The sequence below is a fragment of the Podarcis vaucheri genome (assembly GCF_965113315.1).
Source record: "Podarcis vaucheri genome assembly, chromosome: 4".
Taxonomy (NCBI): domain Eukaryota; kingdom Metazoa; phylum Chordata; class Lepidosauria; order Squamata; family Lacertidae; genus Podarcis; species Podarcis vaucheri.
The window spans coordinates 2,339,738-2,361,508 of NC_138762.1; the positions used below are offsets into that span (position 1 = coordinate 2,339,738).

The 21,771-nt window shown below is 47.8% G+C and overlaps 4 protein-coding genes across 7 annotated transcripts in view; 1 reads left to right on the forward strand and 3 right to left on the reverse strand.

Annotated features, from left to right (window-relative positions):
* Positions 1-21,771, reverse strand: part of LOC309530325 (uncharacterized protein) — a 97,591-nt gene that overhangs the window by 44,552 nt on the left and 31,268 nt on the right. The window lies entirely within an intron of this gene.
* LOC309530501 (olfactory receptor 51G2-like) lies at positions 4,116-5,097 on the forward strand (the record flags this gene model as incomplete). Its single annotated transcript, XM_082219526.1, has 1 exon — positions 4,116-5,097. The coding sequence occupies one exon, from the start codon at positions 4,116-4,118 to the stop codon at positions 5,094-5,096; it is 981 nt and encodes a 326-aa protein (XP_082075652.1). The 3' UTR covers position 5,097.
* Positions 16,908-17,849, reverse strand: LOC309530529 (olfactory receptor 51V1-like; the record flags this gene model as incomplete). The annotated part of the gene is made up of 1 exon (XM_082219554.1): positions 16,908-17,849. The coding sequence occupies one exon, from the start codon at positions 17,847-17,849 to the stop codon at positions 16,908-16,910; it is 942 nt and encodes a 313-aa protein (XP_082075680.1).
* LOC309530530 (olfactory receptor 51G2-like) lies at positions 20,797-21,738 on the reverse strand (the record flags this gene model as incomplete). Its single annotated transcript, XM_082219555.1, has 1 exon — positions 20,797-21,738. One exon carries the CDS (start codon positions 21,736-21,738, stop codon positions 20,797-20,799), a length of 942 nt encoding a protein of 313 aa, XP_082075681.1.

Sequence of the window (21,771 nt, forward strand, 5' to 3'; positions counted from 1 at the left end):
GTGGAACACCCTCCCATCAGATGTCAAAGAGAAAAACAACTACAGTGGTGCCTCGCAAGACGAAAAGAATCCGTTCTGTGATTCTCTTCGTCTAGCGGTTTTTTCATCTTGCGAAGCAAGCCCATTGACGGATTAGCGGATTAGCGCTATTAGCGGCTTTTAGCGGCTTATCTGCTGATCGGATCAGCTGATAAGCGGCTTAGCGGCTTAGAAAAGGGGGGAGGAGGAAAAAAACCAGGAGGAACTCGCAAGACATCGTCGTCTTGCGAAGCAAGCCCATAGGAAATTCGTTTTGCGAAGCACCTCCAAAACGGAAAACTCTTTCGTCTAGCGAGTTTTCCGTCTTGCGAGGCATTCGTCTTGCGGGGCACCACTGTACCAGACTTTTAGAAGACATCTGAAAGCAGCCCTGTTCAGGGAAGCCTTGAATGTTTAATTGTATTGTATTGTATTGTATTGTATTGTACAATTGTATTGTATTTTAATATTCTGTTGGAAGCCGCCCAGAGTGGCTGGGGAAACCCAGCCAGATAGGCGGGGTATAAATAAATAAATAAATAATAATTATTATTATTATTCAGGGTGCTGTGCATGTAAGGTGCATGTAAGGAGGGAGGCTGCACAGGTTACTGGCATTTTCTGGTGAATCACAAGAGTCACCTGGCCGACATATCAGAAACAGGCCTTTGAATGCAGCGAGGCAGCACCTGTCTGTGCCACCAAACCCCTGTTGCTGCAAGAAGAGAAGATGAAGAGCTGATATGATGGCCGCCTTCAAATATCTGAAGGGCTACCCCACCTCCAGTTTAGTGCTTCCCTGATGACTGATGATATGGTGTTGGCTGGGGCTGTGTGCACATTGTGATAGGGCGGCAAGATCTCTGCAAGAGACAGTGGCAGGACTCCTGCCCCTTGAGCAACCTGAGCAGAAGAGGGGGATTCACCTGGTGGGGCTTGCGCGACTTCTACTTTGACCCTCAGATTTCTACCTCCCATAATGCACAAAGTGCACCCTAGATTTTTTAGGAAACCCCCGGAGGGTTCCCTGGGAGAACAGGACTCTGGACTAGATAGGCCATTCGCCTGATCTTATGTTCTTATGAAGTTCTTCTGCTGCAGGAACATTGTGCCTTGTTGGTTTCCTCTGCTCTTTAATGTTCTGTTCTTATTTTGAAGTGTGTGTTTGTGTGTGAACATATTTATCTCCACATGTGCTTCTCATCTGGAGTGTGCAGTTGCCCTGATTTTCAACATAAAATGGGTTCCTGGGAAAATCAGCCCGTTAAGAGACTGTGCTATTTTGCAGCTCAGAGCCATTCCCTAGAGTTTCAGTGACCCTCCAGAGATCCTTCCTGTGGCAGATATACAACTGCCCTGAAGCATTTGCTCACCCCAGTCCACACAGGAGGGATCTGGAGCAGAAAGCAGGAGAACCTCACGGCCACCACAGCCATCCAATGTGCTCTGGTAAGTGCTGGGATTTTATCTCTCTCCACCATGGGAAGACTGCAGTCTTGTATGCATTTATTTATCTGGGAGCAGACCCCACCAAACACAAGGCAACTTCCCTGTAAATGCTACATACCTGAAGGAGCATCTCCACCCCCATTGTTCTGCCTGGACACTGAGCTCCAGCGCCGAGGACCTTCTGGCGGTACCCTCACTGCGAGAAGCCAAGTTACAGGGAACCAGGCAGAGGGCCTTCTCGGTGGTGGCACCCGCCCTGTGGAACGCCCTCCCACCAGATGTCAAAGAGAAAAACAACCACCAGACTTTTAGAAGACACCTGAAGGCAGCCCTGTTTAGGGAAGCTTTTAATGTTTAATAGACTATTGTATTTTAATGTTCTGTTGGAAGCCGCCCAGAGTGGCTGGGGAAACCCAGCCAGATAGGCGGAGTATAAATAATAAATTATTATTATTATTATTACATGCTGTCCCAATCTCGGAGTGGCAAGAGACTCCAGAGGCTCCAAGACCTTAGCCAGGTTCATTTTCCTTGGGATGAAGGTCAACAGAGACTGGGGTATCTTTAGAAAAGAGGGTTTCATTTACTCTTATACACAACCTGACCAAAGGATGAAGGGGCTCACAGCCCTAACACCCCAAGCAGGTCTTGCTTCTCCAGCAGCCGCGGCTCCGGATCCAGCACAGAGGAAGCTGGTCTCTGGGTCTCTAGCTGCCAGCCACCTTTCAGCTCAACTCGCCCACACTAAAACCTGGCTATTGTTCTCCTGCTGGGGGGGGGTGGAGGGAAAGGCCCACCCGTTCCTTCTATAGCACAGAGCCACGTCTTCCGTTATGCTTATTGTGATGCTTAACCAGCCAGCCAAATGCATCACCTAGACCAGGGGTCTGCAACCCGCGGCTCCGGAGCCGCATGTGGCTCTTTTACACCTTTGCCGCGGCTCCGGGGAGGGGAGGAGGCGCATTGTGCGCCCCGACACTCCCCACTGTGGCAGGCGCTGTATTGGCTGTGACGTCGCATGGGGGCGGTGCGTGCGTTAGTCACGCACCGTCCCGACATCACCTGCCCGCCTGCCCGCCCGCTACATTGTAAGGGGCATGTACGCTGGTCACTGCATTGAAAGGGGGCATGTACGCTGGTCACTGTTTTGAAGGGGAGTGAAGAACACACACACACACACACACACACACACACACACAAAGGTAACTTGTCAATTTAACGTTTCTATGAGGAGGAGTAATTCTGAGGGGTCAAACAAAGAAATAATAAAAAAGTGACAAAAAAGTTATTTTTATCATGACGAGTTTTGCGGCTCCCAGTTTTTTTTTCTTCGGAAACGGGTCCAAGTGGCTCTTTTTGTCTTAAAGGTTGCAGACCCCTGACCTAGACAAAGCAGCTGGTTTTGCAAGCTTGCTCTCACACATTTTACCCCTACCCCAATACAGGATCCCAAGAACTGGAAGGGACTCAGGGTGTCATCAAGACTGACCCCCACAACTCAGAACATAAGCATGTGCAGGACTGCATTGCAAGTATTTAGGCAAAGAGCTTCAGTGTAAAGCCTCTGCTCTGTCCCTGAGCTTCAACCTTTCCCTCTGCTGGCCAAGCCCCTATCCCTGCCTAGCCATGAAGCTCACTGGGCGGTCCAGGCCCCCTCACCTGCTTCAGGGCTGCTGAGAGGTCATCAAGTGGAGTGGGATTGGGGGGTTGGAAGCGGCAGTTGCATGGGGCTCTTTTGCTTTCTGACAAATCATATTCTGCCAGTGCCAGGTAGAGCCATTGTTGCTACCAACCCTTCAGAGTTTGCTCACCTGGACAGGTGGCCCCCATCAGATGGGTTGGCAAGGTTTTTCTCTTTAGGAAAACCCTGCGTCTGGCCTGGTTTAATCCAGAACCCAGTCTAAGGCTCAGAACCTGCTTCAAGTGCTTGGCTTTCACTCTGGAATATGTCTGGTGACAATGAAGAAGGGGTTATAATCATAAAGCCATAGAATGGTAGAGTGGAGAGGTACCCCAAGCATCATCCAGGCCAACCCCCTGCACTGCAGGAATCACAGTTCAAGAATCCTTGACAGGTGGCTGAAGTGAAGGCAGGAGGCAGGAGTTGGTAATTCAGGTGAACTGTGCACAAGCAAGCTGCCAGCTAGCTCTGCCGAGGCTCTTTTTATTAGCACAATATGCAAAACCAGTCAGATACATTTTGGGCTGTGACCTTTACACATCTGCCAATCCCGAGATCGTGGGGTGGTACAAAGTTATTTTGGCACCTGTTTCCACCACATCACTTTCCCCCTGAACGGTGTATGAAGAAGGAGACAAAGGTCACAAACAGGGCACAGCAGACCACTAAGAGAGCAAAAGGTTAGATAGAGGGCATGATGTTCAGACAGCTGTGGTTTGTCTGTGGGTGGATGTGTGCTCCACACCCGAAGGTCACGAGGTCAGACAGCTGTGGCTTGTCTGTGGATGGAAGTGTGGTCCACACCTGGCGGCCATTCCTTCAGGTGGCCACCCAACCTCTGCTTAAAAACCTCAAAGGAAGGAGATGTTAAGCATTAGTCATTGTCTGGAAAGCACATTGTCTGTTGTTCTGTGCATTCATTTGACCACAGGGTGATGTTGGCGTCCTAGCAGCTGGTTGGCCCATGATGCTCACCCTCAATGACAGCAAGTGCAGGCAGCCAACCTCCTTCCTTCTGGCAGGCATCTCTGGCCCTGGGGCTGGACCTCAGCCCTTGCTCTACCTCCCATTCTGCTTCATGTACCTTGTTGCACTTGTCGGCAACAGCCTGATCCTCGCCGTGATCAAGCTGCATCCGACACTTCATGAGCCCATGTACCTGTTCCTTTCCATGCTGTCCCTGGCAGACATCGGCCTGTCCATCTCCACCTTGCCAACGATGCTCCAGGTGTACGCCTTAGGCTCCAGGGAGGTGGCCGCTGACTCCTGCCTCACCCAGCTCTTCTTCATCCACACCTTCTCCATCCTGGAGTCCTCTGTCTTGCTGGCCATGGCCTTCGACCGCTATGTCGCGATACGGCACCCTCTGAGGTACGTCTCAATGTTGACCAGAGCATGGGTCGGTTGCATCAGTTTGGCCATCGTCATCCGGGGAGTTGGGCTGCACATCCCAGCTCCCATCCTCTTGAGGAGGTTGCCCTTCTGCGAAAGCCACCAGCTCTCTCACTCTTACTGCTTGCACCCGGACGTGATGAAGCTGGCCAGTGCTGACACCTCCCTCAACAGCAGCTATGGCCTCTTTGTCCTCCTCTCCACCCTGGGACTGGACTCCTTGCTCATCGTTGTCTCCTACACCTTGATCCTCAGAACCGTGCTGAGTATTGCCTCCTGGAAGGAGCGAGCCAAGGCCCTCAACACCTGCGTCTCCCACTTCTGTGCGGTCCTTCTCTTCTACACTCCCCTCATCAGCCTCTCCATGATCCACCGCTTCTGGAGGAAGGCTCCCCACCACACCCACATTTTCCTGTCCTACCTCCACTTCCTGGTCCCTCCGATGCTGAACCCCATCGTCTATGCCCTGAAAACCCAGCAGGTGCGTAAGGAGATAATCTGGGTGTTCCATCAAAGCACCCTGAGGAAGAGGGGGATGGAGAGGAGGTGGAGGTGACTCCCTTGCAGTGCATCAGTTTGGATGTGAAGGAATGGGTTTCTGTGTAGCAAGTTTAAAACTGACCCCCCCCTTTGTTCTTTCAAAAGAGAGCACTTTTAAATGCGTAAAACTTGAACTGTTGAGCAAAACCATAATAAGGATAGGTAAAGGTAAAGGTACCCCTGCCCGAACGGGCCAGTCTTGACAGACTCTGGGGTTTGTGCGCCCATCTCACATCTATTGGCCGGGGGCCAGCGCTGTCCGAAGACACTTCCGGGTCACGTGGCCAGCGTGACAACGCTGCTCTGGCGAGCCAGAGCCGCACACGGAACGCCGTTTACCTTCCCGCTGGTAAGCGGTACCTATTTATCTACTTGCCCCCGGGGGTGCTTTCGAACTGCTAGGTGGGCAGGCGCTGGGACCGAGCAGCGGGAGCGCACCCCGCCGCGGGGATTCGAACCGCCGACCTTTCGATCGGCAAGCCCTAGGCGCTGAGGCTTTAGCCCACAGCGCCACCCGCGTCCCTATAATAAGGATACAACTGCATAAACAGTTCTGTCCTTTATCAGGACAGGCAAGGGATGGCCTTGGCTCCCCAGGGGAACAACGAGAACATGTCAGAACTTTATTTTATGTGCTGACCACAAAATACGCACAAGACCAATGTCCGGGGAAAACGCCAGAAGCGTGTTCCCAGAGATCATGACATCTTCCCAGGTAAGAGCAGGAAGAGGAAGATCCTTTTATGGTCAGAAGTACAGGAAGGAAGATCCTTTTATGGTTGAGGGTACCAGAGCAGGAACATATGTGATGTCAACCTGCGTATACAAGTTGACGTGGCTGGGGAAGGGGGAGAGGATGCCTGGAGGGTATATAAACTGCATGAAACCTGTCATTTCTTTGTACTTGCTGTGGACTCACGACGCAGGTGCCTTCTGCTATCCGGAGAGCAGAATAAACTCTTTCTTTGAAGCAACCTCGGTGTCATTTTGACTTCCTTCCTCCTGTCCAAGAGCAACGCAGACCCAATCGGTGAACTCCAATAAGGCTACAGATGGTCTGCAATGGACCCTTTCTCCTTCCTTGGCTCACAGCATCTGACCATCTGGTCCAGCAGCCTGTCTTCCCAGTGGCCAGCCAGATGTCTTCTCCCAGCCCATGGCCTTCCAGGAGAGGCTTGACCCCTCTCGGCTAAACTGTGCCATCTGGGCCAGAAGAGGGAACCACGCGGAAGGCGGAGACCAGGGATGCACGGCAGAACTTTATCTTGGGATGTTTTATGGAACACAATTCATAAACAGATAAACAAAATAAACATTTTCTTCTATGGTGGTCCTCCCAGTTCTTTCTATTTCTGCAGTTCAGAGGCGAGTATGGATACGTCCGTAGCCAAAATAGTGCCCAAGAAAGAGGTACCAGCAGGTTCAGGGAGGGGTTAGGGTTAGGAGTGCAACACACACACACACACACACACACACACACACACACACCATCCAGAAGCCTTTACTTTATTCAACATATTGGTTCGTTCAGTGATTTCTGTCCTGCCCATTCTGAAGCTAAGCTCATTACTTAGACATGGTGTTGTTCCTATATTTATAAGAACATAAGAAGAGGATGCTGGATCAGGCCAAAGGGCGCACATCTAGTTTAGCATCCTGTTCTCACCAGTGGGAAATCTGCAAGTGGGATTAGAGCAGAAGATTCTTCACGATTACTTCCTCTATGTTTTTAGTTGTTCTTATTATTACCTGTAAGACTCCTTTGGTCTCTGACAGGGAAAACGGCAGGGTATAAGTAAATATATAATAATAACAACATTTTTATTTATTTTGGCTTTTGACTTAAAATCCCTTCAGGTACATGGTTCCCATCCCACCATATCGCCCTTGCAAACCACATAAACAGCATGGGAAACTGCCTGGTGCCAGAACAGATCGCCTGCCTCTCTCGCCTTCGGTGTGGCTCTCCCCAGGGCCCTGGGAGAAGTTGTGGGCATGCCTGTTGGATCAGGACCAGGGGTGGGAGGAGCTTGAGGAGTCGTCAGCTGATGATCCCAAGGGGGGGGGACCCAGTGGGTGGGGGGTGAGCATGACCGTATCTGGGAATGGGTGGAGGGTTCCCCTTCAAGGTCAGTGGGTGAGACCACCCAAGGCAGCTTTGCTTCCAGTCCAGCACTCATCCTTCGCTGGAGTAAACCACTGTTTGGCGAGTCAAACCATAAGAGGAAGCTTCCCTGGGAATAGCTCAGAATAATTCCTTGTGTTTGAATTGAGTGTTACTCCCTGGCCACTTCAGGAGTCAAGAGATTGAAGGAGGCACCTGCTCAGTGAAGTTGCTCCTGGGAGCACATAATTAATGGCACAGGCAGAACATCAGCTGCCTTGTTCCAGACACCCAGGTTTCCCCCCCCCCCGTGCTATTGTCAGGGGCTCCTGGTCTGCATCACCACAATTACTTCTATCAAGTTAATTCAGGCAGAGAGCATGTCGTTCTTCTGGGAACCAAATCTTGCAAGGAAAGACACACAATGGAAAGGGGGAAAGAATGGCATTCTTCCCAGGCAGCTTAGACAACATGGCCTTCTCTCAGCTACCTGGAATGGAGAAGAGGTGGAGAACTCAAGCCATGGAAGTCTCCACCTTGTCCTTGGTGCTCTTCTACAGCAACTTAGCAGAACCATGGAAAGTGCCTTCCTGGCTCCAGTGAAGACTTCATCTAGGCCACTCCTGGAGCAGGCAAGGAGGGAGGCTGAAGTCAAGGAGATTAGGGTCTCTCCATCCTCTTCATCGAAGATATTATTTTATTCTTGGAGAAGGGGTTGCAGTAGAGGATCGGATCTGCATGGATACACTTGATGAACCCCATTCTCTACAGCATCAAAACAAAGCAAATCTACAGCAGGATCCTCAGAATGTTCAAGAATGCCCAAAGAATTTAGTTATTTGTAGAATCACAGAATCATAGATTTATAGAGTTGGAAGGGGTGCTGGACATCCATTGCCCTGCAAGGCAACTCAGCTAAAGCATCTCTGGCCATCCATCCTCTGCTCAAAAACCTCCAACGAAGGCGACTCCACCGCCTTTCAATGGATTTTGTCCCACTGTCAAAAGCTTGTACCATCAGAAATTTATTCCTGATGTTTAGTTGGAGTCTCCTTTCTTGCAACTTGAAACTATTGGTTTGGTCCTACCCTCCGGAGCCAGAGAAAATGAGCCTGCTCCATCCTCCATGTGACAGCCCTTCAGATAATTAAAGATGACTTTCATATCTCCTCTCCTTCTCCTTCTTTTAGCTTTTATACTTTTCAAATTTATACATTTCATTAGTTTTACAATCAATTTAACATTTCAAATTTTGACTTCCTTCCCCCTCTTTCTGCAGTTCCTTAAATATATTTTTTAATATCTTCTGCACATCCAAATTCCTTTAACTTGGTCATTTAATTATCTACCATAAATATATACTCTTTTAAAACTGCAGGTTATTGCAACAATCCTGCCAATGTTTTTATCTGTTTACAATTTATCTGTAAATAGTCAATTAACCATTTCCATTCTTCTGGTAAGTTTTGCTATTTCTGCATATTCCATAAGTTTTTTGTATCCTTTCTTTCTTTCCCAGTTCCCTCTCCTTTCCTTCTTCAGGCTAAACTTACCCAGCTCTCTCAACTGTTCCTCATAAGGCTTGTGTTATGTACTGAGTTGAATAGGATCCAAACTGCAGCAGTCTGATTGGTCCTAGAACAATAGGATCCAAAAGGCAGCAGTCTGATTGGTCCTAGAACAATGCAGCACTATGATTGGTTGGCAGGAACCACCCAATCCTGCTCCAGATAGAAGTGAATCCACAACCTGATTGGCTTACATTAGAATTCCGGAATTAGCCAATCATGTGGAGCCCATTGTGTAAATAATGTATATAAAGCAGATACTTTGAGGGGACATTCATTCATTCCTCCTCACCACTATGAGCTGAATAAAGAGCGTGAAATCACTTTGCGACTCTGAGTATATTTCAGCTTGGTTTCCAGACCCTTGATCTTCTTGGTTGCCCTCCTCTGCACAAGTTCCAGCTTGTTACTAGATTTTGTTTCAGTATGTTTAGATCCTGTCTTTCTTACGACACAGAACCCAAGTTCCCTGGTGGTCACCCATCGAGGTGTTGAGCAGATCCAGACCTGCGTAGCTTCTGCAAGATCCTTCAGACCAGTCCCTGGAAACATTCAGCCAAGGAAAGGCCAAGGGAGAGCAGGTCAATGCTCAGATGTCAATGTAGAACAGATGAATTTATTCCTGTTTGGTTTGATTTTGTGCCAAAAACATGGGGCAAATCCACCCTTCTTCTTGTTCTGATGCTTCCTGTTGGCAGAAATCACACTTTTGTGCTCAACTGGAGCAAGCGGCAATTAATTTCCCGCAGATTGCTATTTGTTCCGATTTAGAACTAAAGAGTGGGTTTTCCAGGTGTAAAAAATGGTTATTTATGTATGCCACTACTGCAGCCTGTGTTATGTTAGCTCAAAAATGGAAAACAAGCGAGGTCCCAACTAAAGAAGAATGGCAACTTAGACTGATGGAATATGTGCAGCTTGCTGATCTAACATATAGAATAAGAGAACAAGAAGAACATACGTTTAAAGAAGATTGGAAAGTGTTTGCTGAATATATGGGAGGAAACGGTGTACACTTGAAAACGTTGGCAGCGTTAAGATAAATTCAACAGTGTAAACAAGTCCTGATGGATGTATTAATGGAATACTGAATGGTTTAGTTTATGTAAAATACGCAGGGATTTACCGTATGCAAAATGAACCATGGAAAGAGAAGAAGAGAAGTCGCTGACATTTTAAGGATGTTTAATGAATATTTTAAATTGTAAAATACAAAACTTAATAAAAATTATACACACAAAAAAGAAAAGCAGCATTTTCCATCCCTATCTCAAGCGTTTCGTTTGGTTGCTCGCCTCTATGGCTAACATTATTGTCTCTCTTCTGACTTCCCTAAATAAGTATCTTCTTGCCTCCTGAGCAAGATGAGCTTTTTTCCGTTGCAAACTGACATCCTGATTTGCGTCCTTTACGCTCCTTTGGCAACACTTGCTAAGAAGGTGGTGATGTTAGAAAGCCTCCCGTCTCAGACAATGGTGTGAGCAGCTGGCTGGCTTTTCAGCACCCCTGAATACGACTGGGCCAGATGGGCACCCCACAAGCCCCCTTGGCTCTACTTCCATCAAGCACCAAGGTGTGACTGTGGCAGGTGTGGTGTCTGAGTGATGGATTTAGGATTTACCAGCTTGATTTAGGAACTCTGGTAAAATTCTGCTTTGCTGGGAGCTCCGCTTGGCTGGCCAGCTTTGACAACTAGACTGCAGTGGTACCTGTTGACATTTCCATTCCACCTTAAGGAACAGGTGTGTGGAATTGTTGCGTGTCACATGTCTGTTTACATTCCAGCACAGTATGCTGGGAACGTCCGTTGTGTATAGCTTTTGCTTTTCTCTCTGAGATGACATGAGAGAGAGATGACATGTTTCTTTGTCCTGATTTATGATCAATAAATCCATGCTTCCACAAGCCTCACGCCTATTTTGTGTGTGAAGTTCGATCTGCTGATAGTGTGCCCTGGTTTTGAAGTCCGGGTCGCTGATTTACATCGGAGCAGAAGTGATGGTTTTCTCAGTGGGACAGCTGGAAGAAGATGGCCTAGCTGGGGCTGAAAGTACCTTGGTTTGCAACTGCTTTGGATTACAACTGTTTTGGATTATAACCACATCAAACCCGGAAGTGCGTGTCCCTTTTTTCGGATTACAACCCATTTGGGGGGGAGGCCCCATTGGCGAAAGCGTGCCTTGGGTTACAACCTGTTTTGGTTTACAACTGGACCTCCAGAACGGATTATGGTTGTAAACCAAGGTACCACTGTAGCCACAACCAACACATGTTGACTGGCATCCGTCTGTCTCAGGAGACAACAGAGGAGTGCACCTTTGGGAGTGAAGTCAAATTGTTGGATGGTGTGCAAATTGAATTTTAAATGCTAGGATGATTCTTATTTATTATATATGCACTGCTGTTTTATTATTTATTAAAGTTATACTCAAGTGACAAGTTGCTCACAGCTAAGCCACTCTTAGCGTTTAGCAGCAATTTTCTATTCATTCATTCATTCACTTCACAAAATTTATACACTGCTTGAATGTAAAAATCAATCAATCTCAGAGTGATTTGCAAAGACAATAAAATAAATTATCGGTAAAAACAGTAAACTCTCAAAACCGTTGCAAATATAAAATCAGCTGATCTTGGTGGCATCGAACAGGAAGGTGCAGAGCATCTTGGGCATGGTGGCGGTCGAGATGACCAGGTCGATGGCAGCCAGCATGGAGAGGAAGATGTACATGGGCTTGTGGAGGCTGGGCTCCGTCTTGATGACGACTAAGATGGTGCCGTTGCCCAAGATGGTGATGAGGTACATGGAAGAGAGGGGGATGGAGAGCCAGTGCTGAGCACTTTCCAGCCCTGGGATTCCCAGCAGGATGGACGAGGAGGGGTTGGCCTGGGAACTGCAGTTGGAAGTGTGAAGAGAATCAGAACTTACAGGGTTAAACAGTTCTGAGTGACGTCTCACATTCTGAGGCGTGGTTATGTTCACATACGGGAGTGGTTTCTCTGTGTGTGAGTCTTTCTTTCGGTTTGACCGAGAGGCGAAAGATGTGTGATATTTCACCGGGATGATTTAAGATGTTTTGCTACATGATTAAAGACTGTTGGAGATAAGCAACAAGCCTGCGTACAGTCTGATTTATTACACACACATTGCAACAGTTTTCTACCGCTGCGGAGACTCTGCTGAAGGACGCTGACAGTGAGCTAAGCACAGGAGTCCAGTGTGGCGCAGCGGAAATGTGCCGGACTCCATCATCAAGCCACTGAGCATGCTTCCTGGAGGAGAAGGAAGGAGAGAGAACTTCTGTGAGGAACATTGTAGGAGCATTGAAACTGCCTCCCACCAAGTCAAAAGATCCCAAGAGGATCCTGCTGAATCAGGACAATGGCACATCATCTTCTCACAGTGGCCAGCCAGATGATGAACTTATCTAATCCTCATTTAAAGCCATCCAAGTTGGTGGCCATTACTGCCTTTTGCAGGCATGAGCTCCATCGTTTAACTATGCTATGTGCTATGTATGTATCTCCTCCTCCACGAACCTGTCTAATCCTCTTTTAAAGCCACCCAAGTCGGAGGCCATCATTGCCTCCTGTGTAAGGGAGTTCCATAGTTTAACTACATACTGCAGGAAGAAGGACTTTCTATCATCTGGGTTTGTTTGTTGGCTTTAAATCTGCTTTCTCTCTTTAATATGCAGCCAGAATTGGATTCTCCAAGACAAACACCCAGACAGGATCTTGCTGTTGTGACTGAGGCCATCAAAAAGGGATCTGGTGGCACCCCACTCACTTTTCAGGGGATGCTGCAGTAACAAACATGGTTTCAAACTGTACTTGTTGCTAATCCTCACCCCCACCCCTCTGGCTCCTTACCACAATTTCTGGCTGGATGTTCTGGACTCCACCTTCAGCCGAAGCCCCGCTCAGACAAGCCATCGGCACCCCAGTGTCACAACTGTAGCAAACCTGATTCTGCCAGAACCTGGAGGAAAGCCAGGACGGGGCGGGACGATATGGGATTGAGGGGGCAACTCCCATCTCTTGCGGGGGTGCAATTAGTGCCAGCACCATCCGTTAAGAGTTTGGGTGTAATCTTCGATACCTCCCTCTCTATGGAGGCGCAGATTACAGCTATAACAAAGGCGGCATTTTTTCATCTCCGCCAAGCTAAGCAGTTGGCCCCTTGTCTCTCTCGCCCTGACCTAGCCACTGTGATCCACGCGACGGTCACCTCCAGACTGGATTATTGTAACTCGCTCTACGTGGGGCTGCCCTTGAGACTGAGCCAGAAACTCCAGCGGGTGCAGAATGCTGCAGTGAGACTCCTTACAGGGTCTTCGCTGCGGGATCACATTCACCCGGTACTATACCAGCTGCACTGGCTCCCGGTGGAGTACAGGATCAGGTTTAAGGTGCTGGTTTTAACCTTTAAAGCCCTATACGGCCTAGGACCCTTGTACCTACGGGACCGCCTCTCCTGGTATGCCCCACAGAGAAACCTATGGTCTGCAAATAATAACATCCTCAAGGTCCCAGGCCTCAGAGAGGTTAGGCTGGCCTCAACTAGAGCCAGGGCCTTCTCGGCTGCGGCTCCAATCTGGTGGAATGCTCTGTCACAAGAGACTAGGGCCCTGCGGGACCTGACATCTTTCCGCAGGGCCTGCAAGACAGAGTTGTTCCGCCAGGCCTTTGGCCAGGGCGCAGCCTGACTCCCTCCCTTGGCAATCTGCACAGAATTTTGCTTAATTGGTTGCCATCAATTTGATTTAATAATTTTTATAATGAAATATTTTTAGATTGTGTAACTATTTTACTGCTTGATTATTTGATTGTTGTTAGCCGCCCTGAGCCCAGCTTCGGCTGGGGAGGGCGGGATATAAATAAAATTTATTATTATTATTATTATTATTATTATTATTATTATTATTATTATTGGGCTATGGTGTGATCTTCAGGGATCACTCATTGGTTGGGAGCTTTCTGGCCACTCCATGGTGCCTCTCCAAGGGGAATGGATGGACTTGGAGAAGAAAGAGAAGTCTCTCCTGGCACTCACGGCAAGGGGTGCAGACAGGGGGGGGGCAGGACACCCACCTATCACCATCCTCTATCAGGTTCTGTCTAGCAGATTTGGAATGAAATGTCTCAGCAACAGTTGTTTTAAATTGCTTTCCTTGGACCCCAAATTCTCAGAAAAACCTGTCAACATCTTTCTACAATTTCTACTTTTACTTAAGCATTTTTATTTACTTACTTGATTGGGGATGGGAGCAGCTGCTGCCCCTTGGCTATGCCCAAGCCCATGCTTGTGGTTCTTTTAATAAAGTGCTTCAACCCCACAAAGGCTTCAACCTTGAGACTAGATTCCCTCTGCTCAAACTTCCCACACTTGCAGCGAAATAGCTAAAAATTATTCTAAACTAGCCTTTCCTTTTAAGAGCTTTTCTCTGCCCCTCCAATACACCCTCAGCATGTAGATGAACTCCAGGATAGAGCAGCTTTGCCCAGTGCTTTTTCCCTAGAAAAATAGGTACCGGTACTCACTGTGAAGTTGCTACAGTAAGTGCTACACTTTTTGACAACCAGGAAAAAGAGGTGCCGGTAACTGTGTACCCCTGAGTACCCCCTGAAAAAAAACCCACTGGCTTTGCCTGGTTCACTGTGTAGTCGCAGCTACAAAATGCTACCAAATAAACAGATAGGCAAGGTAAGGTAAAAGGTAAAGGACCCCTGGACAGTTAAGTCCAGTTGAATTTGACTGTGGATTGCGGCACTCATCTCTGTTTTCAGGCTGAGGGAACTGACATTTGTCTGCAGTCAGTTTTCTGGGTCATGTGGCCAGCAGGACTGAACTGCTACTGATGTACAGAGGACCATGATGAGTCCCAGAGTACATGGAAATGCCATTTATCCTCCCACCACAGTGGTACCTACAGTGGTACCTCAGGTTAAGTACTTAATTCGTTCCGGAGGTCCGTTCTTAACATGAAACTGTTATTAACCTGAAGCACCACTTTAGCTAATGGGGCCTCCTGCTGCCGCCACGCCACCGGAGCACGATTTCTGTTCTCATCCTGAAGCAAAGTTCCTAACCCAAAGTACTATTTCTGGGTTAGCGGAGTCTGTAACCTGAACCGTCTGTAACCTGAAGCGTATCTGACCTGAGGTACCACTGTATTTGTCTACTCACACTGGTATGCTTTCAAATTGCTAGGTTGGCAGCCGACATTTGTCTGCAGCAGTCAGTTTTCCGGGTCATGTGGCCAGCAGGACTGAACCGCTACTGATGAACAGAGGACCATGATGAGTGCCAGAGAACAGGGAAATGCCATTTACCCTCCCACCACAGTGGTACCTATTTGTCTACTCACATTGGTATGCTTTCAAATTGCTAGAGATGGGAGAGGGCAATGGGAGCTCACCCCATTGCGTGGATTCGAACTGCTGACCTTACGATCTGCAAGCCCAAGAGGTTCCCCTGTCCAGGGCACAGTTTCCTGCACCTGCTGAAGCTTGGAAAGTGAACATTTGGGGGAACTGAGAGTTACACACAACACCTACCTGACCCATAAGCGATGCTGTGTGACTAAATGGCCAGGAGTCCAGGCCCTGAAGGAAACCCTCACCATATCTTGAGAAGGTCCACCACTGGCAGGCAACCCTCACCCAGTTGTGTGGAATCAAGCCCATCACCATTTCTCCTCTTCCTCTACCCATTGTGTCCACATGAGCTTCACTTAGCTGTGGGTGGGTGTCATTCAAGTACCATATTTTTCGCTCCATAAGACACACTTTTTTCTTCCTAAAAAGTAAGGGGAAATGTCTGTGCATCTTGTGGAGCGAATGTGTGGTCCCTGGAGCCAAATTGCCCAGGGGCAAAAAGAAGATCATGCTGTTTCTTTTGAAAGAGGGAAGTAGGTGTTGAAACAAAGCCTGATTGTTCGCCAATCACGGAGAGAGATAAGGGACGCTAGAGATAAAGGAGGCTGCCTGGGAGGGGGGAGGTAAAGACAGCAAACTTGCAAAGGGGGAAACAGGAAGACTAAAGCAGCAAGGAGAGGAATTAGAAGAAAAGGAGGAGCAAAAAGCTGCTCCAGCTAAGGAAAAGACATTAAGGCAAACAAGAGGGAAGGGAGTGTTGAAAGGAAGCAGCTGATCGGTGGAATCAGGAGAGTGATAAAGGATGCTAGCGGAGGATGCCTGAGAGAGGGGAGGTAAAAGCCCATGGATCCTCAGGATTTTTGTATTGGGTCACCCCAAATTCACCATCAGCTCACATAGCATGTCCATGGCTACAGCCTGCACCAAAAAAATCAGGCATCCACTGTTTCCTGGGGCTGCAATGGTGCAAAAATGTGCTTACAAAGCATGGATCCACATGGATCCTGAGGAGTTTTGCATTGGGTCACCCCAAATTTACCATCAGATCACATCTGTGGCCACAGCATGAACCACGAAAATCATACATCCACTGTTTCATTCAGAATATTTTTTTCTTGTTTTCTCCTCTAAAAACTAGGAGCGTCTTATGGTCAGGTGCGTATTATGGAGCAAAAAATACGGTACTTTTAGTAGCAAATCAGCCACAGCAACGAAAGAACCCAGGATAAAATATTAGAATCATAGAATTGTAGAGTTGGGAGGGACCCAGAGGGTCATCTGGTCCAACTCCCTGCAAGAATATGCATCTATCCCACATGAGGGTTAAATTTGCAACCTTGGCATTATCAACACCACACTCTCACCAGCTGGACTATCCAGGCTGTTTAATCTTGTATTTATTTAGAGAAGGCAGAAGAGATATGATAACATTAGACATAGAGGGAAACAACCCAACAAAAATAGCATCCTAACTGGTACAACTCTGAGTCAGAGAGGGAAAATGCTGTTTTTCTACAGTGTGTGGCACAATATTGATTAATCAATATTGGTCACAGTGAGTTGAGTGACTGCCTCTCTCTTGGAATTCCCCTGGATGAATGGTCCCAGGATCTTGCCTGAAGGACTATGAGGCCACCGCCTTGCTGGAGCAAAGCATGCCAGTGGCAGGATGGGAACATCACAAATGCCACATTGGGTTCCATGATGGGGAAAAAGGAGGATACAAACATAGGAAAATAAAATGAAAACATCAATCCATCAACTGACAAATCCTTCAGGAGTTCCGGACCATTTTGAGGATTCTGCTGTAGATCTGCTTTGTTTTGATGCTGTAGATGATGGGGTTCATCAAGGGTGGCAGGAGAATGTAGACATTGCCCATGATGACGTGGAGTAGGGCAGGGGCATGCTGTCCAAACCGGTGTACGATGGAGAGCCCAAGCACCGGGACGTAGAAGACCAGGACAGCACAGATGTGGGAGACGCAGGTGCCCAGGGCCTTATGGTGGCCCTGGTTGTCAGAGGCCATGCCCAGGACAGTCCTTAGGATCAGGCTGTAGGAGATGAGGATGAAGAGCAGGTCAGAACCCATGGTGAGGAGGATGAGGATGAGGGCATAGAAGCTGTTGAATGTTGTATTGGCACATGCCACACGAATGGTGTCCTGGTGAAGACAGTATGAGTGGGAAAGGACAGCATTAGGGCAGTAGGGGAATGTCAAGAGGAAAGGCACAGGAGGCAGTAGGAACAATGTGCTCCTTAGCAGGAGGACCAGCCCAATTCTGGCCACTCTACTGGAGTTCAGCAGCACTGCGTACCTCAGAGGAGAACAGATGGCCAGGAATCGGTCCAGGGCCATGGCAAAGAGCACAGCTGACTCCATGAAGGAGAAGGAGTGGATGATGAAGAGCTGAGCTACGCAGGCTTCCTTGCTGATCTTCTTCAGCTGGAACCAGAGGACACCCAGCACTGTGGGCACTGTGGCGAGGCAGAGGCAGAGGTCCGTGGTAGCCAGCATGGCCAGGAAGTAGTACATGGGCTGGTGCAGACTGGGCTCTGTCCGTATGACATAGAGGATGGTGCAGTTTCCTAGGATGGCTGCCAGGTAGATGGAAAAGATGGGGATCCCAATCCAGCCATGAGCTGCCTCTAACCCAGGGAAGCCCCTCAAGGCAAGCACTGTGGTGCTGAGGTTGGCGGAGGTATCCTGCACCATGGTGAACCCCAGCTACTATCTTTCACTTCCAGGATCTCTCACACGGAAATGGAGCATTTGGAGGACATGATCAGTTGTCATCTTTGAGGATGGAAGGCAAGGAAGAATTCCTGTAGAAATCTAAGCTATGCCCTAAGCAGAAGATGTCTGTCATTCAGGAGTGGAAAGTATTGGAACATAGGAAGCTGTAATAAACTGAGTTGGACCACTGGTCCTTGGAGCTCAAAGTTGGCTACACTGACTTGCAGCCGATCTCCAGGATTTTGAGACAGGGGACATTCACATCCATACCTGGAAATGCTGTACAATGACCTTGAGACTTCCTGCATGCAAAGCAGACACTCTAATACTGACTCTTCTTCAAGAATAAAAGGATACCTTGCAGTGAAGGGGATGGAGAAATCCTGGTCTCCTTGACCCAAGTCTCCCTGCTTGAGAGTTTCAGGGGATGAAAGAGGGGCCTGGGGGTGATGTTTGCTGGGTCCAGGAAGTCTCTTCTCTTGGATGATGCTAAAATGCTGTGGAAGAGCCTCATTGTGGCTCTAATAATAAAGTGCTTCAACTCCACAGAGGCTTCACAATGACCTTGAGCACCAGAGTCCCTCTGCTCAAACTTCCCACAATTGCAGTGAGATAGCTAAAAATTACTCTAAACTAGCCTTTCCTTTTAAGAGCTTTGCTCTCCCCGTATACCCTCAGCATGTAGATGAACTCTCTCTCTCTATACATATAATTTTTATTAATTTTCATAATAGCAAAAACATTACCTTAAAAGAGATAAAATAAAACATTTAAAACAACTATACAGTATATACAATCAATATTGAATCCACAGAATGGGATTGCTTGACTCCCCCGATTCCCCCCCCCCCGTTCCTTTATATTATATTCATTGGTGCATGTCAATAAAATCCTGTATTTACTTCCAATTTTGTACATTGTGTATAGTATTACAAGTGGGTTTTTTTAAAAAAATAATCCTGGTAATGTTTTAACTTGTGTACATTGCTTTTGTAAATATGCAATAAACAATTCCCATTCTTTTTAAAATTTGTCATCTTGATTTCTAAGTTTCCTGGTTAATTTAGCGATTTCAGCATGCTCCATTAACTTAATTTGCCAATCTTTTTTTAAAAAAATTCTTTTTATTTTATTTCCAGCATAAAATACATAAAAAAAAAACCCCACAAGCATTCCAAAAAGGATTAATTTGCCAATCTTCTTTGGTGGGGACTTCTTCTTCTTTCCAATGTTGGGCTAGCAATATCCTGGCAGCCGTTGTCGCATACACAAACAGATTCTTATGTTTTTTAGGTAGATCCATTCCTGTAATACCCAATCAAAAAGGCTTCTGGTTTTTTAACAAAGGTTATACTGAACATTTTTCTCAGTTCAGTATATATCATTTCCAAGATTTTTTTAATAACCTTACATTGCCATCACATATGATAATACGTACCTTCTGTTTCTTTACATTTCCAACACTTATTTTCTCCTGTTTTATACAAGCTTGTAGAGGAACTCCAGGATAGAGCAGCTTTGCTCACTGCTTTTTCCCTAGAAAAATAAGTACCGGTACTCACTGTGAAGTTGCTACAGTATAAGTGCCACACTTTGTGACAACCAGAAAAAGAGGTGCCAGTAACTGTGTACCCCTGAGTACCCCCTGCAAAAAACCCCACTGGCTTTGCCTGGTTCACTGTGTAGTCGCAGCTACAAAATGCCACCAAATAAACAGATAGGTAAAGTAAGGTAAAAGGTAAACAACCCCCTGGACAGTTAAGTCCAGTTGAATTTGACTGTGGAGTGTGGCACTCATCTCTGTTTTCAGGCCGAGGGAGCTGACATTTGTCTGCAGCAGTCAGTTTTCCGGGTCATGTGGCCAGCAGGACTGAACCACTACTGATGTACAGAGGACCATGATGAGTGCCAGAGCACAGGGAAATGCCATTTACCCTCCCACCACAGTGGTACCTATTTGTCTACTCACGCTGGTATGCTTTCAAATTGCTAGAGATGGGAGAGGGCAATGGGAGCTCACTCCATTGCGTGGATTCGAACTGCTGACCTTACGATCTGCAAGCCCAAGAGGTTCCCCTGTCCAGGGCACAGTTTCCTGCACCTGCTGAAGCTTGGAAAGTGAACATTTGGGGGAACTGAGAGTTACACACAACACCTACCTGACCCATAAGCGATGCTGTGTGACTAAATGGCCAGGAGTCCAGACCCTGAAGGAAACCCTCACCATATCTTGAGAAGGTCCACCACTGGCAGGCAACCCTCACCCAGTTGTGTGGAATCAAGCCCATCACCATTTCTCCTCTTCCTCTACCCATTGTGTCCACATGAGCTTCTCTTAGCTGTGGGTGGGTGGCATTCAAGTACTTTTAGTAGCAAATCAGCCACAGCAACGAAAGAACCCAGGATTAACATTAGAATAATAGAATTGTAGAGTTGGAGGGTCTTCTGCTCCAACTCCCTGCAAGAATATGCATCTGTCCCACATGAGGGTTAAATTTGCAACACCACACTCTAACCAGCTGGACTATCCAGGCTGTTTAATCTTGTATTTATTTAGAGAAGGCAGAAGAGATATGATAACATTAGACATAGAGGGAAACAACCCAACAAAAATAGCGTCCTAACTGGTACAACTCTGAGTCAGAGAGGGAAAATGCTGTTTTTCTACAGTGTGTGGCACAATATTGATTAATCAATATTGGTCACAGTGAGTTGAGTGACTGCCTCTCTCTTGGAATTCCCCTGGATGAATGGTCCCAGGATCTTGCCTGAAGGACCATGAGGCCACCGCCTTGCTGGAGCAAAGCATGCCAGTGGCAGGATGGGAACATCACAAATGCCACATTGGGTTCCATGATGGGGGAAAAGGAGGATACAAACATAGGAAAATAAAATGAAACCATCAATCCATCAACTGACAAATCCTTCAGGAGTTCCTGACCATTCTGAGGATTCTGCTGTAGATCTGCTTTGTTTTGATGCTGTAGATGATGGGGTTCATCAAGGGTGGCAGGAGGATGTAGACATTGCCCATGATGACATGGAGGAGTGCAGGGGCATGCTGTCCAAACCGGTGTACGATGGAGAGCCCAAGCACCAGGACGTAGAAGACCAGAACAGCACAGATGTGGGAGATGCAGGTGCCCAGGGCCTTGTGGTGGCCCCGGTTGTCAGAGGCCTTGCCCAGGACAGTCCTCAGTATGAGGCCGTAGGAGATGAGGATGAAGAGCAGGTCAGAACCCATTGTGAGGAGTATTAAGGTGAGAGCATAGAGGCTGTTGAAAGTTGTGTTTGCGCATGCCACGCGAATCATATCCTGGTGCAGACAGTAGGAATGGGAAAGGACAGCATGTGGACAGTAGGGGAATGTCAAGAGGAGAAAGACAGGGGGCAGTATTAACAAGGTGCTCCTTAGCAGGAGGACCAGCCCAATTCTGACCACTCTACTGGAGTTCAGCAGCGCTGCATACCTCAGAGGGGAACAGATGGCCAGGAATCGGTCCAGGGCCATGGCAAAGAGCACAGCTGACTCCATGAAGGAGCAGGAGTGGATGATGAAAAGCTGAGCTACGCAGGCTTCCTTGCTGACCTTTTCTACCTGGAACCAGAGGATGCCCAGCACTGTGGGGGCCGTGGCGAGGCAGAGACCCAAGTCAGTGGTGGCCAGCATGGCCAGGAAGTAGTACATGGGCTGGTGCAGACTGGGCTCTGTCCGTATGACATAGAGGATGGTGCTGTTTCCTAGGACGGCTGCCAGGTAGGCAGAGAAGATTGGGATCCCAATCCAGCCATGAGCTGCCTCCAATCCAGGGAAGCCCCTCAAGGCAAGCACTGTGGTGCTGAGGTTGGCGGAGGTATCCTGCACCATGGTGAACCTCGGCTACTATCTTTCACTTCCAGG